The sequence below is a fragment of the Sinohyriopsis cumingii genome, chromosome 5 (assembly GCF_028554795.1).
Source record: "Sinohyriopsis cumingii isolate HCF-2022 chromosome 5, ASM2855479v2, whole genome shotgun sequence".
NCBI lineage: Eukaryota > Metazoa > Mollusca > Bivalvia > Unionida > Unionidae > Sinohyriopsis > Sinohyriopsis cumingii.
Window position 1 is genome coordinate 41,837,877 of NC_142965.1, and position 18,151 is coordinate 41,856,027.

Here is an 18,151-nt window from a genome sequence, read left to right on the forward strand (position 1 = left end):
GGGCATACAAAAAGATTATAGTAATGGGCATGACTTCAATACTTTTTGAGGTCCGTTGAGAGTCAGTTCTATTTTACTTACGATAATATCAGCACATGTTATTTTGTTTAAATAAAATCATGTTTCCAATTGTCATGTTATGATCTTGTGCTTTATTTTAAATGATTGTAGACTTTTGCATTGGAATGAAAGCAATTTATATTTAACCATTCAATTTTAGACAGTTTTCGACGAAAAACATGGGACTAAGCCTTAAAGTCCGAGGTGATCCATATATTGAGCAGACGCTGAACCGAATAGTTTCTGAGTGGCGCAGGTATAGTGGAAGCGGAGGCTTAAACAGAGCGAGTCGACTAGGTATCTTTGATTCAAGACCTTTTTTTATTTTGAACTCTGATTTAAGTAATAGTCTTTATTAGTTTGAACTCAGTTTGAGGTAATACCTTTTTAAGTTTGAACTCTGCTTCAAGTAAGACCATTTTAGTTTGATCTCCCTGATTCAAGTAAGATCCTTTTTAGTTTGAACTCTCTGCTTCAAGTAAGATCTATTTTGGTATGAACTCTCTGGATCAGGTAAGAACGTTTTGTAGTTTGAACTTTCTATTTGAAGTAGGGCCTTTTTATTATGAACTCTATGTTTCAAGTAAGAGCATTTTGTAGTTCAAACTCTCTGATCTAAGTGAGACCTCCATTGTTTGAACTCAGGTTCGAGTAAGATCATTTTTAGTTTGAACTCTGATGTATAACCTTTTTAGTTTGGACTTTCTGGTTCAAATAAGGCAATTTTAAATTGAGTAAAACCATGTTTAGTTTTAACTCTGGTTCAATTATGCCATTTTTTACTTTGAACTTTCTGGTTCAAATAGGACCTTTTTTTAGTATGAACTCCTTGATTCAATGAAGACCTTTCTTGGTTTAGACTGTCAGGTTCAAGTAAGACCTTTTTAGCTAGACCTTTCTGGTTCAAATAAGATCTTTTTTAGTTTGAAATCTCTTATGAAGAAGGACCTTTTTAAGTTATAAGACCTTTTTTGTTGAACTCTTTGGTTCAAGTAAAGCTTTTTCGTTTTAACTCTGGTTCAGGTCACATCTTTTTCAGTTTGAACTTTATGGTTCAATTAAGTCCTTTTTCAGTTTGAACTAAATTTATGGTTCAAGTAAGGCCTTTTTCAGTTTGAACTTTATGGTTCAAGTAAGACCTCTTTAGTTTAATATCTGGTTCAGAGTACAGCTTTTATAGTTGAACTCTCAGGTTCAAGTTTGACCTCTTTTAACTTATTTTTTTTAAGTCTAGGTTCACAATGAGCTAAGTAACTCAGAACATGGTGTGAGCTGAAGTTCATACTATTTCAATTTTAAAGACATTCCTTTAGTTCGGCAGTAATTTGGAAACTCTGAAATTTCCATAATGCCCATATGTTTCAAGTTTACTAAGGTTTACTATAATAACCTTTACTTGTTTTAGTAGAGACACTAGAAAATTATCATCAGCTCTAATCAAACTTCCACCTGTTGCGGCACCTAGTCAGCATTCTGAAATTCATGCTGGTGGTGTGCGAAAAAGGCCAAAACTGGGATGGTTAACCACTGTTAAAAAACATTGAACCGATACATTTTTTTATTGTTTACCGCTTTTAGACGGCACGTTATTGCTTATAAGAAGCAGTTAAGGGCCTTTACATAGGCGAACCTGGCTAAAACTAAGGGTTTATCATTATTTTTGGTGAATACCAATATATTGCTAACTCAGATTACTGCTTTTCAACGGCATTAAACTGGTATCTTCGAGATACACACCATCCAATCAGATATATCTTATTTCGATTACTGCAGAAATGGATGTAGAAATCATTGAAATAAATCAGATAAAAGAAAATATAGATATATTTATGTTGTAAAGGCAGAGGTGGATAAGCAGATCCATAAATAGTTAAATCAATAGATTAGCGAAAGAAAGAAAGGAAACAAATTAACAAACATTTACTTTAAACGACCATAACATATGTCCACTCAACAGTAAGGCTGATTTTTTTTTTAAAAAGAACAAAGCAAAACAAAACAAAAAACAATTCACACGTAGATGTTAAGGTTGTGTCATGTGGCACATTTTAGCTACTGAAGTACTGAAGCAGTTTGATAACGTTATGGCTTGACATACCAGTATTCTAAATCCTCGCCTTTTAAATAACCATTGAATGTGTAATGTTGGGTAATATATCTGAATACCCATAATACACCAGGTTCATAATCTCACGAGGAATAGCATTATGTGCTTGATTAACTCTATGGTCGGTCCGGTTTCTGTAATAATATTTGTATTTTATGAAGCTTTCTATATCTTTGTGTTATTTATTTTTTTCTGCAGAATATGGGGAGGGGGGTGAAGAAGAATAATAAGTAGTACATGGAGGAAACCTTTCAAATTCCGAATGCTTTTCCCGTTTTATGACAGAGAAAACAGATCTCGATATTGATCTCAAGTACTGTATTATATAAAATGATTATTATTAGTATTAGGTAAACTTAATCTTCTATTGATCAATATGCCATGTCATCGTACCTGCAAGTCTGTTTCTTTCTTACCTTCTCTGCAAAAGCTGTCTTCCTTGTTGGTATTTACTATGACTAAAAACGTGAATTTGTCTTCGCTGTAGTAAAGGTTTCCTCCTTATTAATTTTTTTTTTATTACTTATTCCTGAACCCATTTATTACATTTCTGATGCAGAGTATGCAATTCTATAATTCTGTAAAAGAAGAGAATAAAGACTTGATACAAATTCATATGTAATGCTGTACTTTAAGCGCTCTAAAAAGCGATAAATTTCCACAATACAAGTCAACCGCTTTTTAATAGGTATTAAATGATACATTATGTGAGTTTTCTGGTAATTCAGCGATACACAGTGTTCAGACAGTGATTGGCCAGTACTTTTTTGGTTAATTACAGTGTATTAATAGTAAAGAACTATTTAAGGTATGTAAAGCTCTTTATGAAAGTACTGAACCGCTGTCTGAATATAATTTATCCAGTATCTATTATTTTACACTAAACTGTCTAATGCTATTAATTTGCAATTCAGCGCTTTTTTGGTTATTCAGAGCTTTTAAATAGGAGTTCATCACTTACAAATAACAGTTCATTCTTACAAATTAGCGGTTCACTGGTATATTTGACAAACTACTGGCTAAGCCCTATCTAAAAGCGGTTCACTACGTTAAAATAGCATTGAACCGGTGTCTTTAAAATGGTTCACTACGTTAAAATAATGTTGAACCAGTGTCTTTAAAATGGTTCACTACGCTTAAAATAGCATTGAACCGGTGTCTTTAAAATGGTTTACTACATTAAAAAAGCGTTGAACCGGTGTCTTTAAAATGGTTCACTACGTTAAAATAGCGTTGAACCAGTGTCATTAAAATTATTCACTACGTTAGAATAGCGTTGAACTGGTGTCTTTAAAATGGTTAAAACTCTAGCCATTCAGATAACTGGTTGCATGCATTGCTTCAATTGATGTCAAAAACAGACAATAGCTCCAAAAGGATCCATTATTGCTTACATTCAGTGGCAATGGTAGACAGACATGTGCATCAACCAATTCATACATAAAGTAAGAACAAAAGATGAAAAGAAAGCAAATTAAATAAATAAGAGTGTCAGTGAAAAAGTAGATTCTTTTGAACATACTTTTACTTGCTACCTCATTCTCAATCAGTTAGAAGATTATATATATATATATATATATATATATATATATATATAAATGAATAAACTGACAAGGAACAGTGCATAACTGTTTCAGGGATGTAAAGTTTTGCAAACACAATGGTTTTTGTGTTTTATTTGTATATCTTCTCTACATTTTGTATTTGCCTTTGAAAAAGACTCATTATGAGTTGAAAGCACTCGGGCTAGTTAGATACTAGTTTTGCACTATTTGTTGTCAGTTTCTTGCATTTATCGTAATCAATCCCCGACACACGTGAGCCCTTGCTGGATCCAGTGCACTAGAAAGGACTGTTATTTGCCGTATGATTTGTATTCTTTTTATACGTGTGTGTGTGTGTGTTTGTTTGTGTAGAGAGAGAGAGAGAGAGAGCGAGATATTGAAAAATGAAGAAAGTTAATCAATAAATAAAGAAATAATTCATTGTATTTATGACGACAACAACAGAACTTGAACGACAATTACAAAACATGTAAATATAAACATGAAATGGAACTTAAATTGCTTTGTTTAAAAAAATGTACCACATGTAACTAATCGTCTCAGGAGAAAATAATGCTTGCCTTTGCAGCCTTTGCAGCAGATTACAGTTACCTAGGACAACAATCAACCATCCCTAATCAACAAGTCCGATCAACTGCAAGTAATCCGTCAACAATTGTCCGTCAAACTCGAGTCAGTACCCCTGAACCTGCCAAGGATACCAGCTCTTCAAAAGGTATTATGCATTACGTTCTCACATTTACAACGGTATTACGACTTTATTGCTTTAAACTAAGTAGCAGAAAAAGCAAAACCAGCAAGTTTAGTTAAATTCAATAAGTAATTTATTTCCCTTGAATATACAAAGTGAAAATTTAAAAGGAACTTTAATTATTGTGAGCTAAATCCATAATAGTCCTAAACGTTCTATCCTAAATCCGAAAGTTTAAAGTGTTCCAAATAAATTCCAGTTGTGTTATAAATTAGTTCCAATACTGAATGTGCTGTTCTTTTCTGAAGAAAAAAAAAACTCGTTATCTTAATGGAAAAATTCTCCAAACTGTAAACTAAATTCGTTTCTAGAATCTTCTAAGGTCTGAATCGAGGCTGTGTCTAGAACGCAAACCCATGGAAACATGTTTAGAAATGACATTAGTCCGGTAGGCCGAAACTATTTCTCTCAATTACATCACAATGATACGCATGACAGACATTCAGTTTTTATTTTTACATGTTCGTAATGGGCAAAACTTCGACATTTTAAAACCATTTTTATTGAAATTTTCTTTACATACGTACTAGTTCAGTTTGGTGTGTCGAACAAATTTTTTTAATTTTGTATGATGTAGTACGTAATTGTGCAGGTGTAGTTTTCCTGGCATGCTAATGTATAGGCGTTGTTGTCCTGTTATGCTAATGAGTAGGCGTGGTTGTCTTTGATCTAGCCTTTGATTATTTCTTTCATCAAAAAACAGTTTACACCAAGACGTTAGATATATTATGGTTGAATCTAGCTAGTAACAATTTATAGCTTTCAGATAACATGCATAATTTATAGGGTAGTTTCTGATAACTTGTAACATCATGTGGTAAAAATATTTCTGATACTATTTCACACTACATGATAATATCACAGTCTATTACACTAAATATTTTATGGTAACATCTCTGATAGCTTGTAACAATATATGGTAACACCTCTTTCAGATAACACATACCATTATATGGTAATATTTATAATAGCATGTAAGATTTTACGGTAATATCTCTTATAACATGTAACAATATATGGTAACATCTCTTTTTTGGCAACATGTGACAGACCAATTCAGTAGACTTGAAACCAATTTCTTCATGTTTTAAACTTCATTCTCTCTCTCACAATTTGGCTTTGAAATACAGTTATTTATACGTGTATAAAGCAAACTTGATTTCCCTTGGGTATAAAGCCATGTTATGCAGTATGTCATTTTTCTCTTTTCTCATAAAGTTGTGTTTTGTGCCTAGATATGACAACTATCGTCTCCTGTGTTGTTAGCCATTGTACTTAGATTTTAAAGGTTTCCACCACAACATTGTTTGATATTGTAGATAGTGCTTAAAAACTCTACTTGTATCAATCATTGGGACTGGCTGCAAGATGGCATCCCATCACTATCACATAATGATGATCTCCTGTACTGCGAAATACCGTTAAAGGCTAGTTTGATTGCGTTGAAGCACTTGCTATACTCTTACCTTGAGGTTATTGATATTTGCAAATTTTTCGTCTGCCTCTCCATCCATCAGTATTTGAGCTCAATATTTCATTTCTGTGAAATAACTCCACCATGGATCGATCATTACCAAACTTTGTAAGTTGTTTTTATTTTTTGTGGGGGGTGAGGGGATGGAAAAAGTCTCTGATTTAGCGGTGAAAAGATCAAATTCACGGTAACAGGGACCGAAAGAAGGAACTAAAAACTTTTCAAATGGAGTTTGCATTCGAGATAAGAAAAACATCTAATGATTTGGGTTTCCAAAACTAGGTCACATTAACTCAATGAAGATACATTTTCTGCATGACATCTTTATTGCTTTCAAGCCTATTTTGACCAAACTTTGTAGATTGCTTGCATTTAAGACAAGGAAGTGAACAGGGGACCAAAGGCCGCGTTAACTGAAAGAAACAATTTTTTTGTTGTTGCTCAAACTACTTACGTTCTTTATCGACAAAACTTTGTAGATGGCTCGTATTTAAGATATGAAACATACATTTTGAAGGTGAAGTTAAGATAGTGAAGGTCACGGTTAGAATTACTCAAAAAAAAAAAGAAAACCATTTACACCAGATAACTGGAGCCCTATGCCACAAACTTTGAACAAATTTATGGTTGACTTGCAGTCGAGACAGAAAAAGGCACCTATATATTTTGGGGTCAATAGGTCAAAGGCGAAATATATAATTTTGACCTTATATATACACCATACCTGTCTCCTTAAACCAATTGTCTCCTCAATTTTCTACTTTGTCAATACAAAATGAGCGTGTCTGAATGACTGTTCCCATAATTGTCTTGAATTGAACATGGAAAAGCTGTTACATAGTGACCTACCCTTAAGTACATCTTGGCATGGTATAGGCTTTGTATTAACGACAGAAGTATGAAATGACAGGAAGAAAAAGTTCAAGTGTTAAGATAACTATATAAATTTAAACCTACCTTTCTCCCGACGTAGGCCGTTATGTTAGTGTTGCAGGGTGCGTAGTTGTTCCTTGTGCAGTTGGATATAATAAACAAACAAGCATGTGTCCATTCGATCCAGAATCAAACACAAAATGTGTTATCTGTGCTACATTTCACTGTTGGACTCTAGTCCAACATACCTATCCGACCTCACCCATGTGTACACACCAACAAGATACTTACGCTCCTCTTCTGACAATCGTATACTCATTATTCCCAATATGAAAACAAAGTCATATGGACAACGTTCGTTTGCATACCAGGGCCCAGCAACGTGGAATGAATTGCCCAATGAACTTAGACACAAAGACACAGTGATCCCATCCAAGAGTGCTCTCAAAACTCACTTATTTCAACTGCAAGAACAAACTTAAAGACCTAATAATGTTTCCTACCTTAAATATTATCAGCATGATTTTTATGTTTTCAAATTAAATGGTGTTTGTTTTTGTAACCATATCATTATATGTTTTTTTATCTTATAGGTGTTGTCTAATGTTGTAAAGCACTTAGAGCTTCTAAAGATTAGGCGCTGTACAAAGTCCTCATTATTATTATTATTATTATTATGTATATCCTTGTAAAAAAAAACTGTTTTAGCGTATAACTGTTAAGTTGACCTTCAGTCTACTGACCGTTATCATCATGTATATTTTTACTAGTGTCCAACCAATGAAAAGGCAGCAGAAATCGCGTGCACTGTACAAGTAAATGATCAATCCTATTCTTTTCAAAGCTGCACATGCTGCGACTCGGCCCATTTAATTTCTTTTTCGAGTGCACCTTGTAGCTAATATGCATGCATCAACACAAATGTTCGCCTGAACTTGAGATGTAGGTTACTTTTGGGGTCCAAGGAGTAAATTTTGCTATGTTCTCAGTACCAGACCTTTCTTATGAAACATTGTAAAACTAATTAACAGACAATTTGTGTATCTTTTTTCATAGGACTAGCACTTATTTTATAGGGCTTTCTGTGTAAAAATTTGATTTTAAAACTATGTAAACATGACCTTTTTAACTGGGTCTTATATTTTGTACGCATAGATAAATTAGGTTCTTTATTTTGTATGAATAAATTATATAGGCCTTTTTTGTGCGCATAGATAAATTAGGACTTTATTTTGTACGCATAGATAAATTAGGCCTTTATTTTGTATGTATAGGTAAATTAGGTCCTTTTTTGTACGCATATGTAAATTTGGCCTTTTATTTTGTGTGCATAGATAAATTAGGCCTTTATTTTCTACACATAAAATATGCCTTTTATGTTGTACTCACATATAATTTAATCTTTTTGTGTGCATAGAAAAAGTCCTTGCACAAGGCTCTTTGTTCAAATGCAAGAAGCCCTTCAAAAAAGGATGCAAGATGAATCTGTTGAAATAGGATGACTAGAATTTAAAAACATATTTTTCATTGCCTCTCCCCCCGCTGTCTCTCTCTTCATTTATTTATATCCACTGTTTGTAATTTTATAAATAAATATATGACTTTCTAAATAGCTGAATTGTATCTATTTTCAGAAGATGGGAGCTGGTGCGTTATTTTGTAAGTGGAAGGCAGCGTAAAGAGACTGAAATGACTTATGCTCAGTCATGATAATGACAAGTCGACCGAGCCAAATTTCAATATCACCAGGGATGAAACCAGGCATCTTTTCAAATTGACTAGTTGGTTATGTGAGTTTACGTGTATTACCTGGCTTTCTTATCACTACATTGTAATGAATCCTATTAATATATATATATAGAGAGAGAGAGAGAGAGAGCAATGACAGTAATGATTACATTGTTTAAATTAATCGTTACAACTGACTCTTCATGGATCTTCGGGTATGTCATTCACTTGTCAAATTGATATTGTTGGGTTTATGAAACTTGTCTCTTCTTTCTTTTGCAATAATGAAATCTCATTTAATTTGATGTTGTACATTTTCTACTATAATCGTGTTATTACTTACACTGAGAGCAAACCAAAGTTAAAATACGAATAAAGACGACAATAAATAGCTCAGTTTGCTCATTGTTGTTCTATGTACACCAGTACACGGTGCGCCACACTGATAAATGTACAGATAATTAATTACCGCTTTATTTACTACATACATCATTCACAGTTCTGAGGAGGCTGTGATGAACCATAGGAGTTTTATATTTTCTCGAACTTAAATGATAACTTAATAGGGGCAAAAACAGTCAACAAGAAATAGTTAAAATATTTGCCAAATACTATAAACACATATACACCCCAGATAACAAGCCAGTCTTGAAATATATAGTGCAAATAGAAACCATGCTCTGCTAAAAACTTTACTGAAATAACAGATCTCACAAAAGAACATAAGTTACACAAAAACATGACAACTTTTTGTGTACAAAGTATTTGAAAATTATATATATATCCCAATATTTTTTTGCTATGTAAAATTCCTATGACGTATGACTAAAGACCAATATCATAATGTTACGCCGCACGATAACTACCTTGCAGGTTAAATGGAATTATCCATGTCCAGAGTTTGTAATCAATGTTGAGACATTTATGAAATTGGGATTTGATGTGACTTGGCTCCAAAACCTTTCAAACTCTGACCAAAATACTCAATTTATCCCAAATCCTGCATTCCCATATAATCCCACTCTGGCCAAAATACTCATTTTATTTCAAAACTTTTTAAACTCTGGCCAAAATACTCAATTTATTCCAAAACCTTTTAAACTCTGGCCAAAATACTCAGTTTATCCCAAATCCTGCATTCCCATATTATCCCACTCTGGCCAAAATACTCAGTTTATTCCAAAACCTTTTAAACTCTGGCCAAAATACTCAGTTTATCCCAAATCCTGCATTCCCATATTATCCCATTAAAATGTTGAGATATTTTGGGAAGAAAATTGACCCCATTTTTTGTGTGTGCTAATTTTACCTTTGTCTCTTCTTGGAGACCATAGACAAATCACCTTTTTTAAAATCTCATTAGACGTTTTTAAAGTTGATTAAATCTCTGTAGATCTATACTTAGTACTTCAATAACACACTGTCATTTTTTCAGTTGATTCCTTGTTTGTCAAATGTATAAAATTAATTTTGAAATGCAGTTATAATTTTATTCTTTTATTGTTTATCAATAAAATAGTTTTTCTTTTCAAATGGATTCTCTTTTTCCTCAGTCAGCATTGGGCGCATACATGAAGAAAAAAATGAGTCAAAGAGTAGCGTCGGGCCTGTGCAGGATTGTTATATATTTATATACGTCTGTCCACCGAAGGCTATATCTAACATCAAATTATGAACTATCCCCAGAGGACTAGTGATTTTCATGAAAAATTATACACAATTCCCCATTGCTTTAACATACTAATCACATTTACTTTTGAATGGTATAATTTTGGGTACACATCCCGTACAGAAATTTCTCATGGATTCCATATGGAATACTTGTGGAATCCGTATGGAGGAGATATGGACTGAAAAACTTATGGAATCAGACAATTTATTTCATATCAATTCCATAAGTTGTTGTTGTTGTTGTAGGGTTTAACGCCATTTTTCAGCACGCAATAGGCTATACATGGCGGCCAGTATTAATGGTGGAGGAAGAAACCGGGAAATCCCCGGAAAGAACCACCGACCCTCGAGAAGCTACTGGCAAGCTTTCTCACATATCCACATTGGCAATTCCATAAGTACTTCACAGCAAGTGAAATTCCATATGGAATAAAGTTGCAATTTTAATCCATAAGCACTTTTTCCATATGGAAAGCAGGCTCATGTATTATAGCATCATGGAAAATACTCTCTGAAGAATTAATAACCTAAACTATCTGATTCAAATAGAAATATTGGTGGGAGTTAGAGTACATGTATATGTCAGTGTAGCTGATGTGGAAGGATGAATATATACTCATATAAATTTGAAGAAACACATGTATGTCAGTTTTCTTTAATTTATTTCCACAGATGTTTAAAAACAAAGACATGACCAAAAAAGTAGAGAAAATGTAAACATGATCAGAAAATTAATATCTGGTAGTACAAGCATAGATGAATCTTTGGACTTAGAAAATTTGGTGCAAGGTGGATTTTGGGCTTGATTTGATGTTTATTCTGAAAAGTAATTTTGTTGGCTTCCTATTAAAATATGCTCTACAAAAATCATACCCTAGTGAAAATGTGACTTAAATTTCAGCAAAATCAATGAACATTTATTGACATTCACTCAAATGTCCTTTTTCACTAAAATTATGGTATTTTAGGAGATTTTACCAAAATTTCTGAAAATATCAGTGAAATTTTGTGATTGAAATTTCACTGACTCTGCCAAAATTTCTAAAAATATCAGTGGGAATTTGTGATTGAAATTTCACTGAAAGTTTGTCAAAAATTCTAAAAATATAGTGATATTTTGTGATTGTAATATCACTGACATTTTAGTAAAAAATATCAATAAGATATAATAAAATTTATTTTTTGTTTCTTGTACAATTTGAATGATTTTCAGCAGCATTTATATTCCATGTTTCTGATAGCTGTAATTGTGTTATTTATTTTGGGCACAATAACTTCTTTCCACATATTTCTGTATTATATTTCATTATCAAATTTTGTTATTGTTGTTGTATTTTTTTTAACTTAAACTGGATTTAACTGCCCTCAAACAAGTTTTCTTATTTTCTGTTTAAATCAGAATTTCGTTTTTATGGATTTATCACTATTTTATTAAGTGCAGTCTTTATTGAAAATACAAAATAACGTTGAAAAATGGGAACCAACACAAAGTAATAAAAGAAAACAGCAACAAAATAAACAAACAAACAAGATAAACAAAATAGAATGAAATTCTCAAAAGATATTTTTTCCATCATTAGAATGTATGTTGTTTGTGCAAAAAGAAACACATACCTGAAAAAAGCGGCTACGTGTTGTAACAGTGTTCTCTCGATTGATCCATTGCGATGGCTATAATGCAAGATTTGATCCTTTTGTGTCTGTAAGTCTTCGCAAAATTCACAGGATTGTAAACACATGTCGTGCTTCAGTAAGCATCAGACGCAATCATATTGCTTCAATATGGAAATACCTTTTGAAATATTTTAGAGGACTTTCTCTACTGACATGTAAGGTCGATAGTGTTGAATTATTTTATACTTGTTGCCAGATTTATTATCTATGGACGAAACAGATATAATTGTATCTTCGAAGTAAATGACTAGCAACACGCTTTATACAAAGCGTGTTTGCAGTTGATCAAAGAAGAATGATACACGTTTTTTTACTTCTTCTACACTGTCTAATCATTTTATAACTGCTGCAACATTTCGTGCATTAGTCGTGGCAATGATACTATTATATCGACGTCGATGTTTGTGTGTGCTTGCGAGTGCGTGTGTGCGTTGGGTAGCTTTTCTTGAGAACTAGTCTTCCTATACTATTGTAAAAAATATAGTTTAAAATTCAAGAATGTACTTTGGGTGGAGTTTCACAAAGTTTTGGTAAATGCGTTCTCTCAACTGCAAACGTATATTCCAAATGTACTTCTAAACTGCATTTACTTTAATGTCTTTTCAATGATAGTGATACATGTGCCAAAGGGAGTTCACGTGTAAACATTTTTCAACAAACTGAGTCACTAACTCGCACACGAAATGTCGTGAAGAAGTATCATCGTCGGACAGTACTTTTCCTGAAAGTAGTTTACAATTCTCTAAATCTTTAAGAGTTTTACTGACCTCATTGCAATGAATTCGGTGCAGCACTGCTACACTGTATTGTTGAAGTCATGGCATTGAAAGTCTTATAATGGTTACAAGGACTATGCTATTGAGAATGCTGTTGTTTGTTTTTTTTACTTGAATCTCTATAAAAAGTGGTAAAGGCGTTCTCTAAGCTCTTTAGGATACCACGAAGCTTTTCTCCTAATACAACTAGTAATGCCTATTACGATCACTCCTCATCCTTCGTTCATTTCCACTTGTTCTGAGCCAGTGCCTTGTATGGATTAATACCATTTCCAAAGTGTGTCTTTTCTTCGAGTGTGTGACTCCTGAAGGGTTAACAACACGCTTAATGTTTTTAAAAACTCTGTGAAATATGAAAAAGATCCAATAGTTATGTTTGAGGAAAGTAAATTTCGTATCATTTTTCGTTGCAGTGATGAGGTGAAATGTATGGTACAAGTCATAGTCGGTGGAAGAGTTTTATGTTTGATTAGATCTTCGTATTGGCAGAACGGTTCTATGTCAGTGTGTTCTTTGTTGGAAATAAGGTATATTTACAGATTGAAGAGTACAGAGGACACTCATCGATTATTTTATTTCTTCTCTTTGAGATTCATATGGCTTGTAGAACTGGCGTGCCACACTGGACCGTCCTCCAAGCAAACTAACGCAAGGATTGAAAGGTTCGATGTCTACCACATCATAGTCTTCCAGGACCCGTCGAAATTCTGAATCCGCTTTAAAATAAAAATAGGAATTGTGTTCCCACATGGTCATCAATGTATACGGTTTTTTCAGTGCTCGCTCAGGATAACGCGTGGAACATATATGCCATTAAATTCGTACATGATCTGTGTTTTCCATTTCATGAATATCGACGGACCAATTTTCTTTTCTCCACCATTTATGACATTGTAGCTACTTGTCTTGGTCAGACACAGCTACTCCAGGCAACTCAAAGCTTTGGTAGAAGCTTCCTTCTATTTACCGGTACACGAGCTTGAGGAATAACTGTCGAAATATTCTACAACATCATCGTAGAATGTCTACATCAGACCAAAATTAATTCTGCATTTCTTCTTGAATATCAAAAGAGTGTGATAAGTGAGCTTAGCACCAGGACTCTCACTGCTCCACTAGCATATCTCCTGGGTCGTAGTAGTGTGCTTGATCTTGATTTTCTTTTGCATTCAAATATATAGTTACATTAAGTTCATGCAAATTAGGTCCAGTTAATAAAAAGATACCTGCAAGATATAGTTTATCTAAGGTAACTTCATATTACTTGAATCTGTGAATTTAGTGTTTCCTAACTATTGGTACACGTATGTAAAAACAATGTAAATAAGCATGTCTGACGAGTCCAGTTTCGAACATAACCATGCACATCGTGTTTTCAAGAGCTCAACGCCTTAGTCTTTGGAATGGCACGCGCTGAGATTAGTGACATGGACCGTTTATAATAATAGTTACGGTGTTTTAAATGGCATTTAACCCATGTCCTATGCACGTGTTTGGTTGTCTGTTTAGTTATATACTAGTTGATTATACTCTAGTTGAGATAATTACTCAAGAGAAAAGATACAAACCATTGTGTTGAGCTCAGAAATCTACCAATGCCTAACCCAAGACGACTCGTAATGCGTGATCTAAAATCTTACAAGGTAATCGGGTCGATCTACATGGGTTATAAGGGACTAAAGCTGACAATTCTATTACCTCAATTTTATTGATGTTTAAAGCTGCAATCTTAAGAAAAAAAGGAAATTTTGTGATGGTAGAGGTTTCCTTGTTTACTATAGGTATGACCTAAAGTTAAAACTGTATTCAAGGTGAATGAGAATTCGTAGAGTTCCACCTCAACAAACGCTTGAGACGTTTACTATGCATCTGCTAGAAAACAGGGATACTATATTAAGCCTTACATTTTTTAAACCAATTTTGGAAATTTGTGTTTAACTTGTCTTCTCAACTACATTATTTTAAGTACGCAGAAATGTCAAACCCTTTTATTGAGTCACTTATATTTGTTTACCGATGTCATAGAAACCAGACTTTCAGTATTAAAGACTGACATGTCTCCCTTCGCTCTCTTTTCATGGTAAATACAACTGTTACTAATAACCGAAATTTCTTTTGGCGTAAGAGAAGCGATTGGAATCACATCACATCGAAAATATTTAGACAGTTCCATGTTTCAAAGTAACTGGAAGAAAAAAAATCACTCTCAGAAATTTTTGAAGGTTAGTTGGGTATAATTTTGTTGTTAATCATCCAGTGTAATTTTGTTTGGGTTTTCAGACTTGTATATACTTTTGACAGTAGAATAAATCCTTTCCACTAAGTTTTTTAGACGATTTGCTTCCCATTTTACACTGAGGGTGGACAACAAGGCAGTTGCTTCTATACAACGTTATCAAGGTTTACCATCTTCAAGAATACTTGCTGAGGCTACATCAGTTACAACTCTCTCTCTCTCTCTCTCTCTCTTTTGGTAGTCTCTCGAGCCAAGTAAATACAAGTTGTGCGATCTCATTGACGGTGGACGCGCATGTGGCTACGGAGTCCAAATTCCGATGTACACAGGTGGGGCATGGGACACCGGTGGTTGTGGGTGGCTGGGATACAGCTATGTGACATTTCTCATGAGCTGCAGCAAGACGCTAGCGGTGGTCAACCTCGAAGGTGGGCGCAGACAACTCTTTGAATTTAATTTGCTAAATGGTACGTAGTAAATGCTTTCGTCCTACGAGTTCGAACGTACAGTGCTTATAACTCAGTTAAAAGTTAATACTCATCTCGATAATATCGCAATTTGCATTCTTAAAATGAGACAAGCAGTTTTAGAATGGCATTGCTCCACTTAAGAGACCAAAATTTTTATTTTGCCCCTCTTCGTTCTGTCGTTGGTGAAAAACTCAACCAGTTGCACTCATGGCTTCACCGTTAGTGGCAATATTAGGCTCTCACCCACTCAATGAAGTTTATCCCTTATTCGAGCAAATATATTGACTAGTTATTAGTCTTACTGGCTTTAACTGGACATGTGTCAGTTGATCTGGGATTTGACGCATTATATCTATATTAACGAAGTCTGCCTCAATCTGATCATTTGCGTGACTAACATAAACCCATCTTTATTTGAAACATTATTGGTCTGTTTGTGTAATAACATGTAAACTAGTATGTCTTTAAATTCAGGATATTTAATGGCACTTAAAATTGGTTTGCTATCTTAACACTTCAACAAGCACTGACAACTCATCTTATTTATAAAAAATTAGGTCATAACCGTACGCTACGTCATGTCATGCCTATGATGTGAATGAAAGTTACACTCTGGCGTAAACATGGGTTTTACCTTTCTAGGTGATAAAGCTTATGAATTGTATCGAAAGCCCTGTATGTACGAGAAGTTTACATCTGACTTGTTGCACATGTACAAAGTAGGCGTACTTCATGTATCAAACTTTTCTACTTACGTGTTGAAGTTGGCAACCTTAATTTAATAAAATATATACATTTATACCTGTCTAGGTGAGGCTTAAATTGTATGAAGCTATGAAGATCGTTTATCAATTAAATGGTTAATATTGACTGAAATATTACCAATCAAAACGTTATTTATCTCAGCGATTTACCAGCCGAGATGTAAAAATCAATTTTCATATCAATTAAACATGATAGTGTTAGATAATGAGTTTGATGGTGAAAGCGCTCAGAGCATCAATATAGTGTTAGATAATAAGTGAGATGGCAAAAGCGCACAGAGCGTCAGTCCTGTACGCCATGGTTAAGCGATCTGAACAAAGTTTGAGCTTAAATGCTTTGCATATAGGATTGTCACCTTAGTACCCACGGCAAGCTGCATACAAATTAGCTGAAATTCTTGCGCGCAAAGATTATTATCCCAATATAAATAAAATAAAATACATATAGCTGAAATATGGTGAAAGTTTACACAGAATGTTGTGTTCGCTAAAATAAGACAACAAAATATAATACACCTTACGTATCAGAAAAAAGGACACGGAGTAACGTTTTTGAAAAAGAAGATATTTATAGGGTCGGTGGATTGCACAAATTTATCATTCTGGTCCTCAACGTCATCATTATTACAACCGCCACCACCACCACGGCCATCAATACATTTTATTTAATTTCTATTATATTGTCTTTTGTGGCTATTGTATCGTACGTATTGGTCTTCAATGCCTCGTCTAATGATCTGCGGGTTCCTTACTATGTTGAATACTCAGATAAATTGGGTTGAACACTTGCAAGGCAGCGTTGACAAGGAAGTTAAGTGTGTGTCCTGCAGATTGCTAATATGATATATACGTTGTGGCATTTGTTATAACACCGCTTTATTAAACATGTTTCCATATAATATTGAAAATTATTAAATTACCCAATGAATATTTCCCTTGAATTTAACCTGGTTATTTGATGCCGATATAATATCAATTCTAAAAATACTGTCACCAATTTTAAGTGTTTCAAGTATCTTGTTTAGTTTAAAGACGTTGAATGTTTTTAATATTCATTTTGTTATTGTCTTGGGATTGATTCAGTTAGGTTTGACATACTGTTATCCCAAATGAAAGATCCTGCAGATGGAGTATAGGTCACACTTTAATAACAAAAACGTTTCCTCCCAGGAAAACGTTATAAATATGTCAAATATTTCTCTTTAAAACATGTTCTATCTGTTTTCGTGACACAACCTGCTTTAATGTGTTAATTTTAACTTATATTTTTTGGCACGATTCAGCTCTTGTTCATATCTTTGGTATCCACGGATGAAAATGTGTTCTCCTTTCATGCACCACCCTTCAATTACGTATAAGGCATTTTTGCAATATACCTCGCATAAGATATTAAAGTGGTACAAGAAAATGTTTGTCACTTATTCAGGTAAACTAGAAGTTTAATGCATGATGGCATTAGTCATACGCTTTCTTCAGCAGTAGGATCCCTCACTCAGTACACCATGCCGTCCCTTCTCCCGACCCACACCATCTTCAGGGGATGAATAAAACTTCGTAATCGTTGTGTACATTTGTGTACGAATCTGAATCATATCATAACGTTTCTCTATTTTAAACGGTGAGGACGACTTGGGCGATGTTAGAAATGTCCTGAAATGACAACATTTTATACAGAATAGCACGTAGTTAAAAATGCCCTCCACCTCCTTCAACCCCATCAGCAGCAGAGGGGGTGAACAGACCTTTGTCTGAAAAGCGTCGAAACGTCGAAAATAAGCCTTCCTACGAACGATCGAAAAGTAAAAAGCGTCAACGTATTACTCTGTCGTTGGTGATTTTTTCTGCAAATTACGCCTTAATTGAGGTCTGCTGCTATTAATCTATCCAAATATTTTATCAAGTCCAATACGATATCTTGTTCTAGGATCGTACAAATTTATTGTTATAAACCCGTGCAGAGTAGTTTGCGCTCGTGAAAAGAAGTTTCTGAATTTAATTAACT

The 18,151-nt window shown here is 34.0% G+C and overlaps 2 protein-coding genes across 4 annotated transcripts in view; both read left to right on the plus strand.

Annotated features, from left to right (window-relative positions):
• Nucleotides 1–10,091, plus strand: part of LOC149799020 (uncharacterized) — a 33,352-nt gene extending 23,261 nt beyond the window's left edge. For 2 of the 3 annotated variants that reach the window (XM_089957966.1, XM_089957964.1), the window contains exons 2-4: nucleotides 221–357; nucleotides 4,301–4,447; nucleotides 8,465–10,091. In XM_089957966.1, coding sequence (XP_089814092.1) covers nucleotides 221–357; nucleotides 4,301–4,447; nucleotides 8,465–8,493 — 313 coding nt within the window. In that variant the 3' untranslated portion in view covers nucleotides 8,494–10,091. The remainder of the gene's footprint in view (nucleotides 1–220; nucleotides 358–4,300; nucleotides 4,448–8,464) is intronic. The other variant, XM_089957965.1, reaches the window with a different exon arrangement.
• A 140-nt stretch (nucleotides 10,092–10,231) lies between these two features.
• LOC149799021 (QRFP-like peptide receptor) overlaps nucleotides 10,232–18,151 on the plus strand; it is a 55,041-nt gene continuing 47,121 nt past the window's right edge. Inside the window, exon 1 of the mRNA XM_089957963.1 lies at nucleotides 10,232–15,382. Within this exon, the coding sequence (XP_089814089.1) occupies nucleotides 15,235–15,382 (148 nt within the window). The 5' untranslated portion in view covers nucleotides 10,232–15,234. The remainder of the gene's footprint in view (nucleotides 15,383–18,151) is intronic.